This window comes from Tachysurus fulvidraco, chromosome 1 (assembly GCF_022655615.1).
Source record: "Tachysurus fulvidraco isolate hzauxx_2018 chromosome 1, HZAU_PFXX_2.0, whole genome shotgun sequence".
Classification (NCBI taxonomy): domain Eukaryota; kingdom Metazoa; phylum Chordata; class Actinopteri; order Siluriformes; family Bagridae; genus Tachysurus; species Tachysurus fulvidraco.
This window is the reverse complement of record NC_062518.1, coordinates 51,277,800-51,303,336: the sequence shown is the minus strand read 5'-3', so window position 1 is coordinate 51,303,336 and position 25,537 is coordinate 51,277,800. Positions and strand designations below refer to the sequence as shown.

At 38.6% G+C, this 25,537-nt stretch overlaps 2 protein-coding genes and 1 long non-coding RNA gene across 5 annotated transcripts in view; 1 reads left to right on the top strand and 2 right to left on the bottom strand.

Annotated features, from left to right (window-relative positions):
- LOC113651658 overlaps positions 1-25,537 on the top strand; it is a 187,773-nt gene that overhangs the window by 37,549 nt on the left and 124,687 nt on the right. The window lies entirely within an intron of this gene.
- On the bottom strand, positions 3,224-9,683 carry LOC125141368 (extensin-like). Of its 2 annotated transcripts, XR_007140730.1 has the most exons (6): positions 9,489-9,683; positions 9,259-9,357; positions 6,203-6,742; positions 5,973-6,051; positions 4,012-4,204; positions 3,224-3,858 (listed from the first exon to the last, which is right to left on the bottom strand). XR_007140730.1 is itself a non-coding variant. In XM_047814529.1 (4 exons), exons 1-4 carry the CDS (start codon positions 9,525-9,527, stop codon positions 6,028-6,030), a joined length of 702 nt encoding a protein of 233 aa, XP_047670485.1. In that variant the 5' UTR covers positions 9,528-9,683; the 3' UTR covers positions 5,746-6,027. The 2 variants fall into 2 exon arrangements, 1 of the variants encoding a protein (XP_047670485.1); XM_047814529.1 differs by lacking the exons at positions 3,224-3,858; positions 4,012-4,204 and having other exon boundaries at positions 5,746-6,051.
- Positions 12,667-17,797, bottom strand: LOC125141506. The gene is made up of 3 exons (XR_007140909.1): positions 17,338-17,797; positions 14,626-14,670; positions 12,667-14,490 (listed from the first exon to the last, which is right to left on the bottom strand). It is a non-coding gene; the product is annotated as an uncharacterized LOC125141506 (long non-coding RNA).

The window sequence follows — 25,537 nt, the reverse complement described above, 5'->3', positions numbered from 1 at the left end:
TAAGTGTACACTATGCACTTTATGTAGCTAGGACAACTTAGGTTTCAGTCCTCAGCTCTATGTTGCTCTGTGTTGTTTTATGTAGCACGATGGTCCTGGAGAAACGCTGTTTCTGTTCACGATGTGATTCTGATACGGATTCTGATCTGATATTTACTGTCAGCTAAGTATATGTGGTTGGAATGACAATAAAAGCTTCTTGACTTCACTGGTTATTCTTAGAAACATACAGATCATAACAATTGCATTGAGTATTGAGTGCACACAGTATGCATTATTTAGCAGTTAGTAAGTATATTAAATTACTTGAGCAGGTTGAATGTACAAGATACTGATTTATATGGAAACAAGCTATAAAAACAGAACACCTTTACCTTCTAGGCTGATGTGCATGTGGTAGTTTAGTGGTTAAGATAGTGGGCCATGACTGGAAGGTTGTGGGTTTGAATCCCAGGTCCACCAAGTGTCTATTGCTTGTCCTTTTAGTAAGGCACTTAACCCTCAACTGTATAAAGATGAGATAAAACCATTTCTCTGGATAAAGGTGTCTGCCACATGTAGTGTGGGTGATGATACTTGTGGTGATCTCTAAATGATGTATGGTAAGCTTTGATGCAGCCCTCTTGTTGCTACGTAAGTGAACCAAGCACAGTCTCAGTGTTCAGTACTAACTTTCAGACTGACCTTTGATAGTCATGTGCAGTTTTTACACAAAGGAGAGAGGTGAATACTTTGCACCTTTTGCAGGAACTGTAGCAGGAAATGAAATCGCTTTCATGTTGCTACAAATCACATCGGCAACTAGTTTAAACACACAAAATGGGCAAATATTTGAGGACACCTGACCATCAAACCCATATGTGATTTTTAAATATTCCATTTCTAATAAATTCCCTCTTTGGTTTTATAATAACCTTCACTTTAGGTAACCTTTAGTTTAGGGACGAACCGGATACGGATCTGATATTAAGGTGACCGTAAACATTTATTTGATAAATATTGCAAAAGCAAATGCGGCTATACTGAACATCAGAATATGAGAAAAGCTGTGTTTTGGCCGTGACTAATCGTTGTCCAATTGTGATTGCAATATTGCTTTTAGGAATGATTATGAGTTATTATTATTCATATGAGTGGATATATGAGTGACATTTAAAACACAATCTGTCCAAATGTCCTGTTTATTTTTTATAGATACTGAAAAAGCCACACTAATTTTATGGTGCTTTAATGGTAACTTTGCTGTGGCAATGGTGTTTAACTAGGATGTGGAATTTGACCTCATATTAAAGGTAACACTGCTTGACAAATTTTGGGAAATGATCAAATTCAGAGATAAAATGTACTAACTGTAATATGATGAACATGATGCCTTGTAAATTCTCGACAAAGTATGGTAGAAGGATGAAAATGGTACCATATGAAAGTTTATACATTTCTACTCACTTTGAGATGAAAGATTATGACCTAACTGTAATTTATTGGTCTTTTATTGCAGTGGACATTTGTCTTGGCCATAGCTACACATCAGTCAGGTACATTTGGTAACATTTCCAAGGAACATTTGTGTGATATTTTCCCTCAGAAACCAAGATGCCTTGAAACAATGCAGATAACTTCTACTACATGTGTGAGGAGGTTACATTTGTACCTCACAAGTGTCTTTTGCAGTCCCAATGGTGTGGGGCAGTGAGTGATGAGCATGGGGAGAGATTCCACCAGGAGATCACAGGCATGGAGAAAAGACACCAAGGGAAATGGAGTCTGTCCCTGCTTGTTAATTACTGCTGGAATCTCTGCAGGGATGATCCTACTTCAGTTCACATTAGACTAGCAAAAAAACATGGAACCTTGTCGTTATTTCTGCTTGATTGTGTGCTGAGGATATGGTTTGTGTGCTGAAGCGGAATGTTAAACAAACACCAAAACAGATTTATACATGACTCTTGTACACACACATGTATACACACACACACACACACACACACACACACACACACACACACACACACACACACACACGTATACACACACAAAACAAAAAATAATACACTAAATGTCTCCTTTTTGTGTCATTTGCCCTCAGGTTTAAACCTCTCTTGCCCCATGTGTGTGTTTTAGTAGGGTGAGAGCGAGAGGCTCACAGAATCCTCCAAGAAGAGAAGGAGGAGATGATGAAGACTCTTGCACATGTGGAGGAGTTACAAATTTCTTCTCAAAAATACATGGCTAATTTTGTGTATGTGTGTGTATGTGTGTGTATGTATGTGTGTGCGTGTGTATGCATGTGTATGTGTATATGTATGTGTGTGTATATGCGTGTGTGTGTATGGTGTATGTGTGTGTATGGTGTATGTGTGTGTATATGTGTGTGTGCGTGTGTATGAGTTTGTGTGTGCGCGTGTGTTTGTGCTTGTTTGTGTATATGTGTGTGTAAATGTGTATACATGTGTGCGTATGTGTGTGCTTGTGTATGTGTGGGTGTATGTGTGTGTATACAGTATGTGTGTGTATGTGTGCGTGTGTGTGTATATGTGTGTATACAGTATGTGTGTGTATATATGTGTGTGTGTGTGTGTGTATACTCGTTTCCTCCTATTTTTAAGCTATCCTTATGAGTGTGAACATGTGTGTTTATGTGTTTGTATACGTGTGTGTATATGTGTGTGTGTGTATATGTGCTTGTGTACGTGTGTGTATATGTGTGTGTGTATATGTGTTTGTGTACGTGTGTATATGTGTGTGTGTGTCCTCCAGGCTGAGAACAATGAGTCCATCACTCACCTGGAGGAAGAGAACAATGAGAGGAAGAGGACTGTGATTGACCAGAAGGAGTTACTGAAGGTAAACATTTCTTCTCACTAAACTACGACTGCTAAACCTGCTCGTTTCTTCACGTTTTAGAACATTTTGTCCTTTTCAGATTTTAGACTGTTCTCCTGAGTAATGAAGTCAGTATTTAAAAGTGTGTAAATGTATGTGTTGTTCCCTCAGGTCAATCTGTCTGAAGGTGAGGAGAAACAGCAGATGCATCAGGAGATCATCACTCAGCTGGAGGAGGAGAACAAGATGAAGACTGAGTCACCAGGAGGAGTTACTGAAGGTAAACATTTCTTCTCAGGAATCTGAGTGAGAACTTGTTGCATCACATGAACATGTTGTTGTACACGTGACAGATGTTGACAGGGACGTGTTCAAAAGTCAGGTGTATAAATGACTAGCACATAGTGCAATGTTTCTTCAGGCTGGAACTACAATTTCTAAGAGATTCACAGTTTAACTCCAACTTTTTAAAATATTTTTATTAATTTAAATTTAATAGTTAAAACAGAATTAAACAATTAACACAACTCATAACTCAAAACCTTGTTGCATCACATACAGAACAATAAACTTTAATTAAAACATGCAGAGCAATACTTAATATACAAACAAAAAAAAACATAAGTAACAGTGAGAGGAAGAAGACTGATGTACAAGGTAAACTTTTTTTATTTAAAAAAAAAAAAACGAACAATAACAAAATATTTTTTAATTTTAACCAAAATAAGAAAAAGAAAGAAAGTCCATAAATCAGATGTTCCTTCTGAACACTCAAAGTCACCGTACAAAATAAAAAATTGTTAAAATTAGTTATTAATTTGAACTTAAACTAAAAAGTAAACAATGAACAATTAAGACAAGAGTCTGTGAATTAATCAGACTGAACAGCTGTTTAACCTTAAAAACAAACAATAATCATAAGAAAACTAAAAAAAATCTTTTTACAACAAAAATAAAACCAACAAAAGAAAATCAAAAACAACTCAAATAAAATGCGTGCGGTGTGTCGCTGCATCTGACTTCCATTGTTCAGATCTGTAAGAGGGGATAAGAAAAAAGAAAGAAAGCAAGTCCATTAATCAGATGTTCCTTCTGAAAACATTAACAGACAGAACATATCTGGAAAGCTTGTAGGTTTCTATATATACACCTTTATGGCTGAAAAAGCAATAATGCTGCAATACTCACAGATGTAGCCAACAAGGAACAGGATCAACTGGACCTCAAGTATAATCACCACCGCGGCCACGTTGATGACTGCGACACTGTCGCCACACTTCTCCTCACTGGCGATGTGGCCGATGTTGTCGCCCAACATTGTGAGGCCCAACACCACTTGTGCCACGGAGGTTGTGGTCTCAAGCGTGTACATATCCATCCGCTGTGAGAGAGAAACACCACATGACCACATTAGCATGACCTACATTTTAGACCATAGGTCAGTAACAGACAGACCGCGGTCCGGACCCGGACCCAGAAGCTGCCCAATACGGACCCAGACCTACAGCCAAAACAAAAGGTTCTGATTTAAAACTTGACGAAGTGCTTCTATTTTAACCAGCGCAGCTTTTGTATCTTTACAGTAGTGGTAGTGAAAACACACAGAGCAATCAAGGGACGAGTGAGAAGGAGAAAGGGAGAGAAACAGACGAGTGAGACGGAGAAAGGGAGATAAACAGACGAGTGAGACGGAGAAAGGGAGAGAGACAGACGAGTGAGAAGGAGAAAGGGAGAGAAACAGACGAGTGAGAAGGAGAAAGGGAGAGAAACAGACGAGTGAGAAGGAGAAAGGGAGAGAAACAGACGAGTGAGACTGAGAAAGGGAGAGAAACAGACGAGTGAGACTGAGAAAGGGAGAGAAACAGACGAGTGAGACTGAGAAAGGGAGAGAAACAGACAAGGGAGAAGGAGACAGGGAGAAGGAGAAAGGGAGAGAAACAGACGAGTGAGACTCATTTCTCTTCACAGTTCCCACTTCCCACTTCACCAGTGTGTCTCATATGTACAGAAACTGGGGCACTTATTAAAAGTGACAATGTGAAACACCATTATGAGACAAAACAAAGGTTTTGAACAAACATATCCACTCAAATCTGAAGACAGCGTCCCTGAGACAGCTTTCCCAGGTCTGAGGACAGTAGCCCTATACATCCTGACCATGTTTGGCTCTACATACAACTGTGAGGCAGCTTTCTCTACAATGAACATAATCCAAATTAAATATGGTTCCAGGGTCACTAATGAGCAGCTCCACATGTGTATGGGAGCGGCCCTGACTCCATTCAAGCCCAGGTTTAAACCTAACCCTAACCCAAGCCCAGGTTTAACCCTAACCCAGGTTTAACCCTAACCCAGGTTTAACCCTAACCAAAGCCTAGGTTTAACCCTAACCGAGGTTTAACCCTAACCCCAAGCCCAGGTTTAACCCTAACCCTAACCCAGGTTTAACCCTAACCAAAGCCCAGGTTTAACCCTAACCCAAGCCCAGGTTTAACCCTAACCCAGCTTTAACCCTAACCAAAGCCTAGGGTTAACCCTAACCCAAGCCCAGCTAGAGCTCAAAATAAAAATATCGTTCCGGTGTCTTTTAGATATTTAAATAACAATTCTTGAGTTCTCGATCGCCCATTCTCGCTTCCCAGCAGTACCTTTAGAGAGATATTGTCCACTCCTATCCACCCTAATTCTTGAAATAACTGAAATCTGTCCCTTTCACATGCAGGACACTTATCTAGTACTGTATGTGCCTCAATATTTCCAATTCCCCACATTTCTCACATTCACGCTTTCCTATTCTAAAGAGATTATGGTTTAGTGCAGTATGTCCAAATCTTAATCCCGTGATGACGACATCCTTCTTTCTATTTCCCAATCTTTTCCTCTCAATTCCCACAATCTCCTGTATGTGGAAGAGATGTCTTCCTTTTGTCCCACTATTCCATACTTCCTTTTACATACTTCTGACGAGGTCTGTTTTAACAGGAGGTGGGATAGAAACAAGGGGTCAGAGCTGAATATAAAGCTGTCTGCAGGTAGAAAGCATCTACACCACCATGCGTGTTTGTCTGATGAAGCAGCACAGCCCAGCTCTGGTTAGCCTGTTGGGGAGAAACAGATAACATGAAATAGTTACGAGTGTCAGAACTTACCCCATGCCACAATCCATCGGGCCACGACCTCGAGGTCTACCACGAATCCCTCTGCTCACACCACCCTGATTGTAACCACCTGTATGAGGTAGCAGCAGATCTATGATTACTACACCAGATACTACACACATCTAATATAAAAAATTAAAATGTTTTATAACTGGTCCGATATCTGGATCATGAAGCCGAGTGTTGTTTGTGACCCAGAGTGTGGGAGCAGTGAACCTCACCATAGGGTCCAGACTGGTCGTAGTTGCTCTGAGAAGCTCCAGGCTGGCTGTACTGAGAGTGGGAGTAGGATCCGTTGGGAGGAGGGTAGGCGGTAGAGGGAGGCTGTTGGGGTGGGACTTGAGATGGAGGCTGTTGGGGTGGCTCTTGAGATGGAGGCTGTTGGGGTGGGCTGTTAGGGTGGGACTTGAGATGGAGGCTGTTGGGGTGGGACTTGAGGGTAGGAGGTAGTTGGAGGCTGTTGGGGTGGGACTTGAGGGTAGGCGGTAGATGGAGGCTGTTGGGGTGGGACACGAGGGTAGGCGGTAGATGGAGGCTGTTGGGGTGGGACACGAGGGTAGGCGGTAGATGGAGGCTGTTGGGGTGGGACACGAGGGTAGGCGGTAGATGGAGGCTGTTGGGGTGGGACATGAGGGTAGGCAGTAGATGGAGGCTGTTGGGGTGGGTCTTGAGGGTAGGCAGCCTGCTGCTGCCCACTGTAGGCCGACCGCTGGGCCTGGTATCCACCCTGGGTGTAGGCGGACCGAGTGCTGCTGCTGTATCTAGAAGCAGGGAAGGAGAGATCAGAAACTTCTCCACTGTTAACTAAACAGACACTGAACACCATCTGTGCAACACAGGGACCTCCATCATAAACAGAAGGTCCTGCGCTGCCATGGCATCTCTGCAGTACCTCTGAGGGGCCAAAGCGGCCTGCTGGCCATATCCAGAGTTAGCGGACTGAGGAAGCGGCCTGCTGGCCGTATCCAGAGTTAGTGGACTGAGGAAGCGGCCTGCTGGCCGTATCCTGAGTTAGCGGACTGAGGAAGTGGCCTGCTGGCCGTATCCTGAGTTAGCGGACCGAGGAAGCGGCCTGCTGGCCGTATCCTGAGTTAGCAGGCTGAGCGCTAGAGACAATGGGTGTATGCATTTTGTCTGACGGAAGACATTGTATTCTTCTAACCCTTTTTGCCCATCAAGTTACAAACATTATTATTATTTAAAATGTAATCAATGAATGTCATGTAACAATCAGCACTAAAATTTCTACTTTCGACTGTTTTTAAATGATATGCACTGCTACTTTTTAAACTTAAAATCACCGTATTGTTTATTCTTTGTGCTGCAGTGATCAATAAAATCAGATTATGGAGAATTTAAACCAATAATCTGATCTTTTAAAAACGGTGCATGAGAACCTTGACCTACAATGAAACTAAATGTTGAAGAAATCTAAAAAAAATATCAGACTATAAAATCTCAACTAGGCTGATAGTCAAGTACAACACGTGTCCAAATCAGAGCCTACGCTGAATAGTTATTAGTTTTGATCAAACTTAATGCTAACAAGCTAACATGCTAACCATCAAAAAACCATCAAAGCCGCAAAAAGACAATATAAAAATAAAGTTGAAGAACATTTCAACTCCAACGATGTAAGAAGCATGTGGCAGGGCATCAACATCATCACAGACTTCAAAGGGAACAAACCAGCTACTGTTAATATGTGAGTGCGCTCTCCGTCTCTGATGTAACCCGATCCTTCCGACGGGTAAACATCCGCAAGGCTGCGGGTCCTGCTGGTGTTTTCACAGACAGTACAGAAATAAGGCCAAAACCTCTTTTGTGGCTTATAGCATAAGAGTATCTGTGAGTTCCCCTCAGCTGAAATTTATGAGGGGAAACTGAAGACTGGAACTAAGGAAAGACACTGCCATCTGCTGGACAAAAACGACATGCCAACTGCTATCCTGTTTGGTCATGTTCAAGGAGAAGAGATCAGTTTATCGGTTTCCACAACGGCTGGAAATGAATTAGGGCACTTCAGAAATAGAGGTGAAACAGTAGGTTTTTTTTCTATGTGACAAACAAAATATATATTTTTCAAACAAAATATATGAAATTATAATGTTCAAAGGCTGAAGTTGGTGTCACTGTTGCTGTTTTATAGAATTTCCCTTTCTTTATGCTATTTTCTAAGCCTTTTTCTCAGCGACAGAGGTAAAATGTCCTGCGGTGTGACACCACACTACAGTAAAGAGAAAATATACAGATATTACTGATTTCAACTGCAAATCACATATGTTAAAGTTTAAGAAGCCTTTTACTGTTTTTCAGTTCCACTCCTTACTTGCACCTTCTTTTCTCACTCACTCGCATAGAAATATTTTGTAAAATGAGAGTCTTACTGCAGTTTATTTTTTTGTGATAGTTAAATTATGCAGTGCTTTAAAAGCTACATCATGATAAAAATCGAATGAAATTAATTAAGGCATTTAGTTGCATTTAAAGTGATGTCACACCATGTGACTTCCACGTCACGCCACAGGACGGCATTTATGGTACAGAATGTTGCTTGTTGTAAATATTCCTGTTTATTTTTTTGTATGTAAAAACCTTTTTTTATTAAGTTATTATTTGTAAAATAATGCCATAAGCTCTTATAAAATAATTCCAATTGTTGCTGGTTTATTTTATAGCTGTTTATATTTCATGTCTCATTTATGTTACAGTCACGCCGCAGGACATTTGGCATAAAAGCCTTTAAATAAACAGGAACAAAATATTTTTTTCATCCAAAACTAAAATTACAACATAAATACAGTAATCTACTTTATTTACATATGATTTTGTAAAAAAAAACACATTTTAGTGAGTATTTACACTGTTACATTAAAATCATACGTCTATTAGTCAAAAATGACTTTATTGCACATTAAATTAGAAAGTTGTTGAACCCAGAAGTGTGAATATAAAACCAGTGCAGACACCAGTCTTCCAAACAGCTACACCATGTTTTACAATAATCTCTTTAGCTGATGAAAAAATAAAATGTATAGAAAATATATAATTTACATACAAATTTCTATACGTCTGCACAAATAAAGACCCACTTCGCGGTTCAGGTGGTCTCTCTGGACCCCACTCAGTTCGAGCACCTCGGAGGCATTCCACATGGGGTCATACTGACGAATCAATGCAATAGTTGCTTGTGCCCGGCTCGTTACCAGCTCGTTACCATATTCATATTTGTATCTGTATGTACATTTGAAGCACTTCTGCACAAATAAAGACGCACTTCACGCTGCTGGTTGTCAGAAAATCCTGGGCCTACACGCCACAAGAACACGATGTATTGTGCCCGGTAGACCACCAACATCGCCAGGTCGAATATATCCTGTGGTGGGTCGACAAGAGAGTAAAAACAAATGCACGTGAATTTAAAAGGTAAACTGTCCAATTCTCACTAGTTGTTCATCAGTTTATTCATGGACAGACTTCTAAAGCAATTCTGTAAGACAGACTTACTGTGCGATGCAGCTGCAGACTGGTGAAATTCAGCGCCATGTTGGCCAAATGGAGCACCAGGTTGTCCACAGACTCCCCCAAGCCAAGAATATCTAGTTCTCTATTCTGCACCAGGTCGACGAGAGAAAATATATAAAATATATAAAATATATAATATGAATTTTGGGTTAGGGTTAGGTTTACACCTGGGCTTGAATGGAGTCAGGGCCACTCTCATACACATGTGGAGCTGCTCATTAGTGACCCTTGAACCATATTTAGTTTGGATTATGTTCATTGTAGAGACAGCTGCCTCACAATTGTATGTAGAGCCAAACATGGTCAGGATGTATAGGGCCTGTCCTCAGACCTGGGAAAGCTGTCTCAGGGACGCTGTCTTCAGATTTGAGTGCATATGTTTGTTCAAAATCTTTATGTTTTGTCTCATAATGGTGTTTCACATTGTCACTTTTAATAAGTGCCCCAGTTTCTGTACATATGAGACACTGGTTTAGTGTGAAGTGGGAAGTGTGAACAGAAATGTCTCACTCATCTGTTTCTCTCCCTTTCTCCGTCTCGCTCGTCTATTTCTCTCCCTTTCTCCCTCTCACTCATCTGTTTCTCTCCCTTTCTCCGTCTCACTCGTCTGTTTCTCTCCCTTTCTCCTTCTCACTCGTCTGTTTCTCTCCCTTTCTCCGTCTCACTCGTCTGTTTCTTTCCCTTTCTCCGTCTCACTCGTCTCTTTCTCTCCCTTTCTCCATCTCACTCGTCACTTGATTGCTCTGTGCGTTTCCACTACCACTACTGTAAATATAGCAAAACCTGCACTGGTTAAAATAGAAGCGCTTCGACAAGTTTTAAATCATAACCTTTTGTTTGGGCTGTAGGTCCGGGTCCGTACTGGGCAGCTTCTGGGTCCGGACATGGACCGCGGTCTGTCTGTTAGTAAAATGGTCTAAAATGTATGTCATGCTAATGTGGTCATGTGGTGCTTCTGTCTCACAGCTGATGGACATAAACACTTGAAGCCACATCCTCGATGGCACAAGTGCTTTTGGGCCTCACAATGTTGGGCGATAAGATCAGCCACATCGCCAAGGAGGAGAAGTGTGGCGGCAGTGTCGCAATCATTGGCCTGGCTGTTGTTCTGGAGTTCCTTTTGCTGTTTTTCCTTGGCTACATCTGTGAGTATTGCAGCATTATTGCTTTTTCAGCCATAAAGGTATATATATAGAAACCTACAAGCTTTCCAGATATGTTCTGTCTGTTGATGTTTTCAGAAGGAACTTTCTTATTTCTTATCCCGTATTAGTGTGGAAAACACCAAGAAGCCAAAGGAGGACTACAATTATCAACAGGGCCTTCTTGGGCTGCGTCACCATACACATGGTGTTGAGGGTGGTGATCATCGCCCTGGTCAGTGTACAACATTGACAGGTTCAATATGAGAAGAATAGCAACATATGTTTGGTTATATGTTATAAATGAGTTAATGTCCTTAGCCATGGTTTAAATCAGATTTCCATTTTAGGATTAGATTTTAGAAAATCCTAAAATTGCCTAAAAAGGTGTTTTTGTTTAAAAGTATGTTCAAAATGGACTTCTGCTTCAAATGTACATACAGATACAAATATTAATATGTGGAGCAGTAAACAGCTATAGATTCAGGTACCAACACAGACATAAATGAAGACATGAGACACAGAAGACATGTTTTTCAGATTTACCAACACAAAAAGGACAGATGACAATGTGTTCCAGTCAGTTGTGTTCCAGTCTTTAAATAAGCTTTAGACTTTTTCAAGGTCAATTATTTCTTTGTCCTTTTTGAGTTGGCAGATTTGCCGTGTGCAACAACGAACAATTTAACTATTAAACCAATTAAAATAAACAGAACACAAACATGTCTTCTGTGTCTCATGTCTTCATTTATGTCGGTGTTGGTACCTGAATCTATAGCTGCTTTTCATATTCATATTTGTATCTGTATGTACATTGGAAGCAGAAGTAAATACTTTTAGTAGATCGGATTTTCTAAAATCTAATCCTAAAATGAAACTGTGCGGAACAAGGGTGGGTAATTTTTTTTTTTTTATGTTTGTTGTTGTTTATTTTAATTGTTCATTTCATGCTTTGTATTTATTTTAATTGTTTTTGTGTGTGTGTATATATATATATATATATATATATATATATATATATATATATATATATATATTTGTTTTAATTAGATGGTCCTTTTAATTAATTTTTTTGATGTTTGTTTATAGTAATTTTAATTGTTTTGTTCTGTATGTGTATATATATATATTTGTTTTTAAAATACACAAGTTGGATGGTTTGTTGTGTGTTTGTTTGTTTAAAATATACACAAGTTCACTTTATGGTTTGTTGTGTGTTTGGCTTCTTATTTACTGGATCACGGGGAACCTGGAGTCTATTACAGGGTACAAGGCAGGGTAGACACTGGACACAATGTCAGTCTATTGCACACACTTTTACTACAGACAATGTAGAGATGCCAATCAGCATATAATTCCTGTCTTTGGACTGAAGGAGGAAACCAGAGAACCCTGTGGAAACCCTTAAACCCCCAAGGTGTGAGGCTGATGTTGTGTGTTCACTGCTGTGTGTGTGCACTTTGGATGGGTTAAATGCAGAGAACAAATTCTGAGTATGGGTCACTGTACTTAGCCGTATGTCACGTCAATTAATGATGTGCTAACCACCGAGTTTCTCACTAACTTAGTTTGTATTCATAATCACGTCCGATTTAATTTATCTCACTAACTTAGTTTATATTAATAATTGCCTAAGATTTACGTTACCTCACTAACTTAGTTTATATTAATTGCCTCAGATTTACCTTACCTCGCTAACTTAGTTTATATCATTAATCGCCTCAGACTTACGTTATCTCACACACTTCTTTTAAATCAATAATCGCCTCAGATTTACCTTGCCGCACTAAGTTAGTTTATGTTAATAAACGCCTCTGATTTACGTTACCTCACTAATTTAGTTTGTTTTAATTATCGCCTTAGATTTAACTTACCTCACTAACTTGGTTTGTATTCATAATCACGTCAGATTTAATTTATCTCACTAACTTAGTTTATATTAATAATTGCCTCAGATTTACGTTACTTCACTAACTTAGTTTATATTAATAATCGCCTCAGATTTACCTTACCTCACTGTTATTTTATATTAATAATTGCCTCAGAATTACATTACCTCACTAACTTAGTTTATAATAATAACACCTCAGATTTACGTTACCTTAGTAACTTAGGTTATATTAATAATCACATCAGATTTACGTTACCGCACTAACTTAGTTTATATTAATAATTGCCTCATAATTGCGTTACCTCACTAACTTAATTTATAGTGATAATCGCCTCAGATGTATGTTATCTCACTAACTTAGTTTATATTAATAATTGCCTCAGAATTACATTACCTCACTAACTTAGTTTATAATAATAACACCTCAGATTTACATTACCTTAGTAACTTAGGTTATATTAATAATCACATCAGATTTACGTTACCGCACTAATTTAGTTAATATTAATAATCGCCTCAGATTTACGTTACCTTACTAACTTAATTTATATTAATAATTGCCTCAGATTTACCTTACCTCACTAACTTAGTTTATATCAATAATCACCTCAGATTTACATTACTTAACTAACTTAGTTTATACTGATAATCTCCTCAGATTTATGTTCTCACTAACTTCTTTTAAATTAATAATCGCCTCAGATTTACCTTACCTCACTGACTTAGTTTATATTAATAATCGCCTCAGATTTACCTTATCTCACCTACTTAGGTTATATTAATTATGACCTCAGATTTACGTTACCTCACTAACTTAGTTTATATTAATAATCGCCTTATATTTACATTACCTCACTAACTTGTTATATTAATAATCACCTCAGATTTACGTTACCTTACTAACTTAGTTTATATTATTAATCGCCTCAGTTTTACCTTGCCTCACTAACTTAGTTTATATTAATAATCCCCTCAGATTTACGTTACCTCACTGACATAGTTTCTATTAATAATCGCCTCAGATTTACCTTATCTCACTAACTTAGGTTATATTATTAATCACCTCAGAATTACGTTACCTCAGTAATTTAGTTTATATCAATAATCGCCTCAGATTTATGTTATCTCACTAACCTAGTTTATATTAATAATCGCCTCAGATTTACGTTCTCTCTAACTTTGGTTATATTAATTAACGCCTCAGATTTATGTTACCTCACTAATTTAGTTTATATTAATAATCGCCTCAGATTTACGTTACCTCACTAACTTAGTTTATATCAATACCTCACTACATTAGTTGATATTAATAATCGCCTCAGACTTACATTACCTCACTAACTTAGTTTCCATTAATAATTGCTCAGATTTACGTTACCTTACTAACTTAGTTTATATTATTAACCACCTAAGAATTAAGTTACCTCACTAATTTAGTTTATATTAATAATCGCCTCAGATTTACGTTACCTCACTAACTTAATTTATATTAATAATCGCCTCAGATTTACGTTACCTCACTAACTTAGTTTATATCAATACCTCACTAAATTAGTTTATATCAATAATCTCCTCAGTTTTACCTTGACTCACTAACTTAGTTTATATTAATAATCGCCTCAGACTTACATTACCTCATTAACTTAGTTTATATCAATAATCGCCTCAGATTTACATTATCTCACTAACTTCTTTTAAATTAATAATCGCCTCAGCTTTACCTTACCTCACTAACTTAGTTAATATTATTAATCACCTCAGAATTACGTTACCTCACTAATTTAGTTTATATTAATAATCGCCTCAGATTTATGTTACCTCACTAACTTAATTTTTATTAATAATCACCTCAGATTTCCCTTACCTCCATCATTCTCAGACACACTCGCCTAATGCCTCTAGATTAGGAATTGTAAGACTTACTGTACCTCTCTGGGCCATCTTCAAACACCTAAAACATAAACAGAGAGAAACTTGCACTGGACAGATTTATGAACGGGCCTTCTCTCTAAACAGCTTGGCCCAAAACATCATTTTGGATTGTTTAACATAGACCTAGATCATGTACGTAATAAGACTAACTTACCAAAGATGATCTTGTACTTTTGGTCAACCCCGTTGGAAACTGATGCTGTAAAACAAGACCAACAAGTTAGGTAAAGGTACTGTATAAGTATAAGTCCCGTATAAATATAAAGGAATTTTCCGTATTTCTGTTTTCTGTTCTGTTTCTGTTTTCTGTTCACTGGCTATTTTCAAGCGGCGGTTGAAGACCTACTTATTCAGGAAGCACTTCAACTAGCACTTCTTTCCTTATCCTTTGTATTTAAAAAAAAACCAAAAAAAAAAACCTTTGACACTTTTTCATTGTAACTTTGAACAAATGTTTTAAACTCATGGTATCTTAAGTATGTAACCTAGTGAACCAGCATTAATGTATTCAGTGTTAGAGATTTAAGCACTTATGTACGTCGCTCTGGATAAGGGTGTCTGCCAAATGCTGTAAATGTAAATTTAAATGTAAATGTTTTACAGCCGTTTTATGCATATTGTTAATAATGCATTGAATTGTGGGTGCAATAACCCCTGAGGAGTCAGCAAGGTGGCCTTTACACGAGGTCATCATTCAAGCGTTTTCCATCAAGTTCCTACTTTTCTCACACTTCTGTGACTAAAAGCTGATTAAAAGCTGCAATCTTTGCCTCTCTATCACCATCTCTGTTTGAAGCCAAAAATGACAACTTGATTGCAGAGTTATTTTCTACACATGGATGATAAGATTAACTTCTAAACAACTGCTGTCAGAACGAGATACAAGTGTTCAACTATTCCAGCATCCACACATTATTTAGTAGACAAATCTCTTTCAAATGGATATTTTCCACCAAATTTATCACATTAAATCTCTATTTGGTGTTTATTTTGGATTCATTTGAAGTCACCATGCTGGTGATTACTGGTTCTTTTAGTTAGGCATTTGGCTCTTGACCTTTACTCTTTTAGCAATATTTTATTAAGTCCACTTGCTCATTGTTTGATGGAAGAGGAAAAACTATCATGTCATCTAAGATCGATTGTTTATATGTTATGCTGCCTATTATTTAAACATGAAATGATAGAGATAAAGCATATAAAAGTGATGCTCTATGCTAAATGACACTGTATTGAATAAGACTGCTGTAATGTGCTAGGTTTTTTTTTTTTTGCTTCAAAGACACCAACACTTTGGCTACAAATATCAACTATGGTGACAGTAAATAGTAAGAAAGTTGCACCATTTTGTTATGTCACAATGCATGATGGGATGAAGCATGATGGGATGTCACAAGGCATGAAGCTTTGTCATCGATTGTCACCATTGATGTGTTTCATAGGCAGATTGAAGTGTCCCTAAAGGTTACGGAGAATGTACTATAAATCTACAGAATATTCTGTTTTTTGAAATAAACGAAATGTCCGGAAACAAAGCTAAGAAAGGTCTGGTCATTTTTTTTTTTTTTTTTTTTTTGTGTACATAAACAGACAGATAAGCAAGACAGACAGGCAGACCTGTACCTTTGGGTTTTATTTCCCAAGTTCAATGTTGAGGACAGTAATAAATGTTTGTTAGCCTAAATCACTGCTCACACACAGACACCAAAGTCTATAATCTTTTAGAAATAAAGTGTTCGTCTTTTGCATGTAATTGTAAGCATTAAGCTAACACTCACAATCTACAGGTGTACTAGTAGAGCAGCAGTCTGATTGAACTTAACATTATTATATCCTAAGGTTCCTCATGTGGGATCAAATGCAGCTTTGTTCAAACCCACATAACTTTATTTTACATTCCAGTAAAATACCAAGCAGCCGTAAAATACGTCTTGGGTTTAAACATTTCACTCAAAATGAGTATGATGTAACTTCAGTGAAGAGACAAAGAGCAAATAAACAATATAAGCAATCAGCCTTATTGTCTTACAGTGTGGAAAACATAATTTTTACAGGCTAACTTTGCATTTTAGTACTAAACTAAATTTCCTCATTGGCTTCAGACATGTAAAACATGGTAGTTAGTAGCGTTAATGCTGAAATAATCGAATAAATAAATAAAACAGCAGGTGATGGTGGGCTGGTGCTCCCAGACTGGCAAAGCTGGTCAAGCTGGTGGGTCAGCTGGTCTTCCAGCCTGAATAAGTCCAGCCTAAATACTAGTATCTCATGTCACGAAACTTTAAAACACATTTTCTGTTCTGACATGTAAAACATACTAGTAACTGTTTCATTCTGTTCTGTTTTATCAAACTCTACAGAATGGACGATTAAAGCAGTATCATTGCATACTTTATTGATCACATGTGCATAACAACATTACACGTGCCAGAACCTAGTTCTCTGTCTGTGCGTCACTCAAACCTGTCCCCTTGGGAACATGACAGTTAAACTAACAATCCACTTGTTACAGTAACGTTAATGCTCACACATGTATCGTAAAGTAAACACCATTTACAAACACTAATAACGGCTAATAATGAGTATGATGATAACTAATAACATAATATATAACGTTCACCATTTCAACACAGTTCTTATTTAATACCAGGCCACAGGCACTCAAAACATGCTTATAAAGTTAATGCTCATGTATATAAAGGGCTAATAACGTAATATATAACGTTTACAAACACCATTTTAACACGGTTATCTCATGTCATCACTCATGCCATGCCACCTTAAAACACTTTTTCTGTATTGTTTTCACTTATTGGTTAATTAATAACAGTTTAAATGCTCTGTTTGATCATTTAATTGGTCTTACCTGAAACGATTAACCAGGAAATACCCCAACGCTGCCGCGTTATCCAGTCGACGTCCAGTCATCGGTGAACTGGATTCCTCTGAGTGGATCTGGAGTCTTCTCTTGTAGTTGTATCATTGAATAACCATTTGATAAATGATAACAGCCAGTAACCACAACATCCCCCCCACTGGACCATATCGATGGTCCCATTAACCAGTGAATAACATCCATTCAATAGTAGGAGAACATTTGAAGCGGGTGCATAAGGGAGGTTTGGCGAATCACTGCTCCTAGATCGCATCACGCAGCTCCGCACGCTGTATTTCAGCGTAATGTTGCCAAAGGAGGAGGAAGCACAACTAAAACCGCCATGGAAGCCCCTACTGGAGGACCACCACCCCGACAATGAAGAAGATAACGTTATACACCTGTAGCTGTATTTACAAGAAATGTTTCTGTACATTGGAATGAAAGATTCTTCCTACAGGATGAAGTGTCTCTTATACCTACCGAAAATGACTGAAATTGTACTTTTACTTCAAATACTTAAGAACATTAAATATCAGAAAATGACTTTTGATACTTAAGTACAGTAAATATCAGATACTTTTACTTGAGTAATATTATAAAAGGTGACTTTCACTTACCAAAGTCTTTTTCTAGTACGATACTTGTACTTTTACTCAAGTATTGATTCCTACTACTTTATATAACACCGATTACTAGTCTTGTAGAATCAGTGCAAAAATACAAACACAATGGTGTAGGTTTACTTCAGAGTTCTTGTGTTGCTTAAACAGCTTGAATGTGGACTGAAGTAAAAGGAGGCATGGTGGCTCGGTGGTTAGCACATCATTAATTGACGTGACATACGGCTAAGTACAGTGACCCATACTCAGAATTTGTTCTCTGCATTTAACCCATCCAAAGTGCACACACACAGCAGTGAACACACAACATCAGCCTCACACCTTGGGGGTTTAAGGGTTTCCACAGGGTTCTCTGGTTTCCTCCTTCAGTCCAAAGACAGGAATTATATGCTGATTGGCATCTCTACATTGTCTGTAGTAAAAGTGTGTGCAATAGACTGGCATTGTGTCCAGTGTCTACCCTGCCTTGTACCCTGTAATAGACTCCAGGTTCCCCGTGACCCAGTAGAATAAGAAGCCCGAACGCACAACAAACCATAAAGTGAACTTGTGTATATTTTTAACAAACACACAACAAACCATTCAACTTGTGTATTTTTAAAAGAAATATACATACACATACAAATAAAATCAGAACAAAACAATTAAAATTCCAATAAACAAACATAAAAAAAATTAATTAAAATGACCATCTAACTTGTGTATATTTTTAAAACAAATATATATACACAAAAAATTTTTAATAAATACAAAACATAAAACAAACAATTAAACAATTAACAAAAAACATAAAAAAAATAATTATCCACCCTTTTGCCACACAGGACATCCATCCTGCTGCACCTGAATAATAATAACAACAAACAGAAGTAAACAATGAACAACTTAACTATTAAAACAAGAGTCTTCAGCTTCAGACTTTTTAACAGTTATATGTTATAAAAGAGTTAATGTCCTTAGAATATTATGAATATGCTGATTCAGGTACCAACACCGACATAAATGAAGACATGAGACACAGAAGACATGTTTGTGTTCTGTTTATTTTAATTGTTTTAATAGTTAAATTGTTCATTGTTGCACACGGCAAATCTGCCAACTCAAAAAGGACAAAGAAATAATTTACCTTGAAAAAGTCTGAAGCTTATTTAAAGACTGGAACACAACTGACTGGAACACACTGTCATCTGTTCTTTTTGTGTTGGTAAATCTGAAAAACATGTCTTCTGTGTCTCATGTCTTCATTTATGTCTGTGTTGGTACCTGAATCAGCATATTCATATTTGTATCTGTATGTACATTTGAAGCAGAAGTCCATTTTAAAAATACTTTTAAACAAAAACACCTTTTTAGGCAATTTAGTAGATCGGATTTTCTAAAATCTAATCCTAAAATGGAAGTCTGATTTAAACCATGGCTAAAAGCATTAACTCATTTATAACATATAACCAAACATATGTTGCTATTCTTCTCATATTGAACCTGACAATGTTGTGCACTGACCAGGGCGATGATGATCACCACCCTCAACACCATGTGTATGGTGACGCAGACCAAGAAGCCCTGTTGATAATTGTAGTCCTCCTTTGGCTTCTTGGTGTTTTCCACACTGATAGGGGATAAGAAATAAGAAAGTTCCTTCTGAAAACATTAACAGACAGAACATATCAGGAAAGCTTGTAGGTTTCTATATATACACCTTTATGGCTGAAAAAGCAATAATGCTGCAATACTCACAGATGAAGCGAAGGAAAAACAGCAAGAGGACCTCCAGAATATCTGCCACACAAGCCAGGCCAATGAATTATCAATTCAATTTCAATTCAATTCAATTCAAGTTTATTTGTATAGCGCTTTTTACAATAGACATTGTCTCAAAGCAGCTTTACAGAACATAAACATAAAGCAGAAGGTAGACATAATTAATGATAAAGGAAATAACGAATAATAAAAGAAATAAGAATTAACAGAATAAAAATTCTAGATTATTATTAGATGTATATAGTTCACAGTGTGTATGTATTTATTCCCCTATGAGCAAGTCTGAGATGACTCAGGCAGCAGTGGCAAGGAAAAACTCCCTTAAATTGGTAAAGGAAGAAACCTTGAGAGGAACCGGACTCAAGGGGGAACCCATCCTCATATGGGTGACACTGGGGGTGTGATTGTAATATACAGTCAAACAAATGGTGTATTGGTGTGAGGTTTAAGGACTTCTGATCTTCTGAGTACCACAGAGTCTAACTGGAGATGTCTCAGGATTCTTAGAGTCGGCCTCGGCTCAGTGGATGTCCAAAGGCTTCGTCCCACAGAGGACGATGGGAGCTGGTACAGTGTCTGGATGCCTCGAGATGGGTACAAAAAGCAGTGGAAAGGGATTAACATATCTGCCGTTCATAAAAATGTGCTGGTCTGATGTACTGGTGCATGATATTATGGGATGTATTATGTGTACGCCTGACTGAAGAGATGAGTTTTTAATCTACATTTAAACTGGGAAAGTGTGTCTGAGCCCCGAACACTATCAGGAAGACTATTCCAAAGTTTGGGAGCTAAATAAGAAAATGCTCTACCACCTTTAGTAGACTTAGATATTCTGGGAACTACCAAAAGCCCTGAGTTTTGTGATCTCAGAGAGCGTGAAGGATTGTAACGTGTTAGCAGACTAGTTAGATACATGGGAGCTAAACCATTAAGAGCCTTGTACGTAAGTAGCAGCAGTTTGTAGTCAATTCTATACCTAACAGGTAGCCAGTGTAGAGATGATAAAATTGGGGTTATATGGTCATACTTTCTTGTCCTAGTGAGAACTCTGGCAGCTGCATTTTGGACTAACTGTAACCTATTTATTAAAGATGCAGGACAACCACCTAGTAATGCATTACAATAGTCCAGTCTAGAGGTCATGAACGCATGAACTAGCTTCTCAGCATCAGATACAGACAGGATGGTTCTCAGCTTGGCAATGTTTCTAAGGTGGAAGAAGGCTGTTTTGGTAGTATGGGCGATATGATTTTTAAAAGACAAGTTACTGTCTAGTATAACACCGAGGTCTTTCACTGTCGAGCTACTTGTAATAGTACATCCCTCTAAATGGGAGTTAAGTTGTGAGAGTTTATGTGCACTGGTTTTTGGACCTATGAGTAGTATTTCAGTCTTATCGGAGTTTAACAATAGAAAGTTGCAGCTCATCCAGTCTTTTATCTCTCTAAGGCACCGAGTTAATTTGGACACTGTGGCTATTTCATCTGGTTTTGATGAGATATATAACTGTGTGTCATCAGCATAACAATGGAAACTAATCCCATGTCTTCTAATAATGTTCCCTAATGGAAGCATGTATATAGAGAAAAGCAGAGGTCCTAGAACTGATCCTTGAGGGACCCCATAATTAACTGGTAGTAAACTGGAGGATTCACCATTTAATTCTACAAAATGGTATCGGTCAGACAGATAGGATCTAAACCAGCTTAAAGCCTGACCATGAATACCTGTGTAATATTGTAAGCGATCTAGAAGAATGTTGTGATCTATAGTGTCGAATGCAGCACTAAGGTCAAGTAGAACTAATAGTGACATACAGTCTTGGTCCGAAGCTAAGAACAAGTCGTTTGTAACTTTAACAAGTGCAGTTTCTGTGCTATGATGGGGCCTGAAACCTGACTGAAACTCTTCAAGGATATTGCTCTCCTGTAAGAAGGAGCTCAGTTGAACAGACACAACCTTTTCAAGTATTTTAGACATAAACGGGAGGTGTGAGATAGGTCTGTAATTTGATAGTTCATTAGGGTTTAAGTTAGGTTTTTTGATGAGTGGCCTAATAACTGCCAACTTAAAAGACTTCGGGACGTAACCTAAAGATAACGAGGAGTTAATGATATTAAGAAGAGGCTCACCAGCTTTATGTAACACTTCTTTCAGTAATTTAGTTGGGATGGGGTCTAGTGAACATGTTGTTGATTTAGCTGTAGTAATAAGTTTATCTAACTCTTCCTGTCCTGTACTTGTAAAGCTGTGTAAAGCCTTAGGTGAGATTGTGTCACTGGTTGCTCTCATATGTTGGGCGTCACCTATTTTATTCCTGATACTTTCGATTTTATCAGTGAAGAATCTCATAAAGTCCTCACTACTGAAATGTGATGGAATAGCATTATCACCCAGCATTGTGAGGCCCAAAAGCACTTGTGCCAGGGAGGATGTGGCCTCAAGTGTCATGTCCATCAGCTGTGAGAGAGAAACACCACATGACCACATTAGCATGACCTACATTTTAGACCATAGGTCACCAACCGACAGACCGTGGTCCGGGTCCGGACCCAGAAGCTGCCCAATACGGATCCGGACCTACAGCCCAAACAAAAGGTTCTGATTTAAAACTTGACGAAGCGCTTCTATTTTAACTGGCGCAGCTTTTGTATCTTTACAATAGTGGTAGTGGAAACACACAGAGCAATCAAGTGACGAGTGAGACGGAGAAAGGGAGAGAAACAGACGAGTGAGACGGAGAAAGGGAGAGAAACAGACGAGTGAGACGGAGAAAGGGAAAGAAACAGACGAGTGAGAAGGAGAAAGGGAGAGAAATAGACGAGTGAGAAGGAGAAAGGGAGAGGAACAGACGAGTGAGACTCATTTCTGTTCACACTTCAAACTTCCCACTAAACCAGTGTGTCTCATATGTACAGAAACTGGGGCACTTATTAAAAGTGACAATGTGAAACACCATTATGAGACAAAACATAAAGGTTTTAAACAAACATATCCACTCAAATCGGAGACAGTGTTCCTGAGACAGCTTTCCCAGGTCTGAGGACAGTAGCCCTATACATCCGGACCATGTTTGGCTCTACATACAACTGTGAGGCAGGTTTCTCTACAATGAACATAATCCAAACTAAATATGGTTCAAGGGTCACTAATGAGCAGCTCCACATGTGTATGAGAGTGGCCCTGACTCCATTCAAGCCCAGGTTTAACCCTAACCGTAACCCAAGTCCAGGTTTAACCCTAAACCTAACCCAAGTCCAGGTTTAACCCTAACCCACACCCAGGTTTTATCCCTAACCCTCGCCCAGGTTTAACCCTAACCCAAGCCCAGGTTTAACCCTAACCCATGCCCAGGTTTAACCCTAACCCTAACCCAAGCCCAGGTTTATCCCTAACCCACGCCCAGGTTTAACCCTAACCCTCGCCCAGGTTTAACCCTAACCCAAGCCCAGGTTTAAATCCTAACGCAAGCCCAGGTTTAACCCTAACCCAAGCCAAGCTAGAGCTCAGATCTCTCACTGAGATATTAAAAGGAAAGTTAAGCACTTTATATAAACTTTATATTAAATAAAATATTATTTGTTTTCTCTTATTTTGAAATGTAGCCCTACTTTTATTTATTTAATGAGAGTGATGTTATGCCTGATAACGTATTATGAGTTCCAGTTTGCTTGTTTCCCTACCGGACGTTAGACGAGGGAACACCAGAGATATAAGCAGCCTGCGGTACTGAATTGTGCTAAAAGTGGTTATTAATAAAAGTTGTGTTAATGCTGAAGCTCCTGTTTTATTTGTACAAACATAAGATGGTGTCAGAATACGGGACTGGTGTACACTAAAGAGTTTGTGAGGAATATTTTGTGCCACGTAAGAATGTCACATTTGAGAGAGACAAGTTTTTCTCTGCTGACCAAAAACAAGCAGTAAGTTTTGACCAGTACCTCACTGAACTGCACACTTTCAGTAAGAGCTGTGAATTCAGACATTTAAGAGATTCACTAGTGAGAGAGACAGAATAGGCTGTGGAATTCCCGACAGTGCTCTCAGGGAAAGATTGTTAACGAGAACCAGCACTGACACTGGATAAAGCTGTCAATATGTGTAGAGCTGCTGAAATTACTCATGCACAAGCTAAGGAACTGCACAGGGATGGCGCTGTTGTGCATGCAATTAAAAGAGAGGAGCAGCACACAAAACAGTCTGCTAAGCTAAAGAAACACAAAGGAAATGTGGCAGATGTGGAGGAGTACACATGCCAAGGTCATGTCCAGCTTATGGAAAAATCTGCAATAGTTGTGGAAATAATTTTGCAAAATGTAAATACTGTACATACTGTTGAAGAACAAAGAGGACTTTCTTGTTGATTCTGTACAGACCAACACACTAGATAAAGCTGAATGGCTTGTACCACTGACTGTAAATGAAACTATAATCCCATTTAAAATAGACACTGGAGCTCAAGTTAACCTTTTGTCTTTGGATGACTACAAAACCCTCAAAGTCAAAAGCTAAATTCACTCAGCAATACTGAAAGTGACAGGATACACTGGTGAGAATGTTCCAGTTAAGGGAATATGTCTGGTGACTCTGAAACACAAAGGAGACGTACTAAAGACACAAATGGTGATTGTGGAGAAAAATGTACAGCCAACATTTTTGGAGGAGAACAAAGATGTTTGAAGGACTTGGATGTCTCCTGGTGAGCACAGAATAAGTGTAGATGAGACAGTGACACTGGTGGTACATCCATGCAGAAAAGTTCCATTTGCGCTGCGAGGTAAATGTAAAGAGGAGCTGGCTCACATGGAGAAGCTCAATGTTATAAAGAAGATTGATGAAACAACAGACTGGGTGAGTTCTCTAGTCGTCCTGAGGAAAAATGGAGTTTTAAGGATTTGTCTTGACCCAAGAGCTCTCAACAGGGCCATAAAACATGAACATTATATACTGCCCACCAGAGAAGAGATTAGGTCTCAGTTTGCTGGAGCTAAGTGGTTCAGTAAGCTAGATGCATCATCTGGGTTTTGGCAAATGAAGCTTGAGGAGGAAAGCTCAAAACTGTGCACCTTCATTACACCAGCAGGCAGATATTGGTTTCTCCGTCTCCCGTATGGCATTGTGTCAGCACCAGAAGTTTACCACAAGACAATTCACATGATCTTTGAGCATTTAACAGGCTTGGAGACAATGATGGATGATATAATCGTGTGGGGTTCCAGCCAACAGGAACATGATGCATGGCTAAGGCAGGTCCTAGATTTCATTAGACAGTTTTTGTTGGAGATGTACTGTCTGAGGATGGCGTCAGGCCAGACCTATAAAGACCTCAGCAATTGTTAACATGGAACAGCAACAAAATGAAGAGAAACTGAGAAGATTCCTTGGAATGGTCACATATTTGGCCAAATTTATCCCACAACTGTCTACACCTTCTGCACATCTTCGATGTCTCCTGGAGCAAAAGACTGGGTGGGTGTGATCTCACGAGCAGGAGGGATGCTTTCAAGATCTGAAGCGCATCATAACGGAGGAGTCAGTACTCAGATATTATGATCCACACAAGAACATTAGGATCTCAGCAGATGCCCCCCATTACGGCAATGGTGTGGTGTTGTTGCAGCAACATGATGAGAGATGGCAGCCAGTAGCCTGTGCATCGCGAGCTTTGAAAAGTGCAGAGACTAACTATGCCCAAATAGAGAAAGAACTTTTGGCTAGCACGTATGCCTGTGAAAGATTCCATCAGTATGTGTATGGGCAGACTTACAGACCATAGTGGAAACGGTGGAAACAGACCCAAGTAC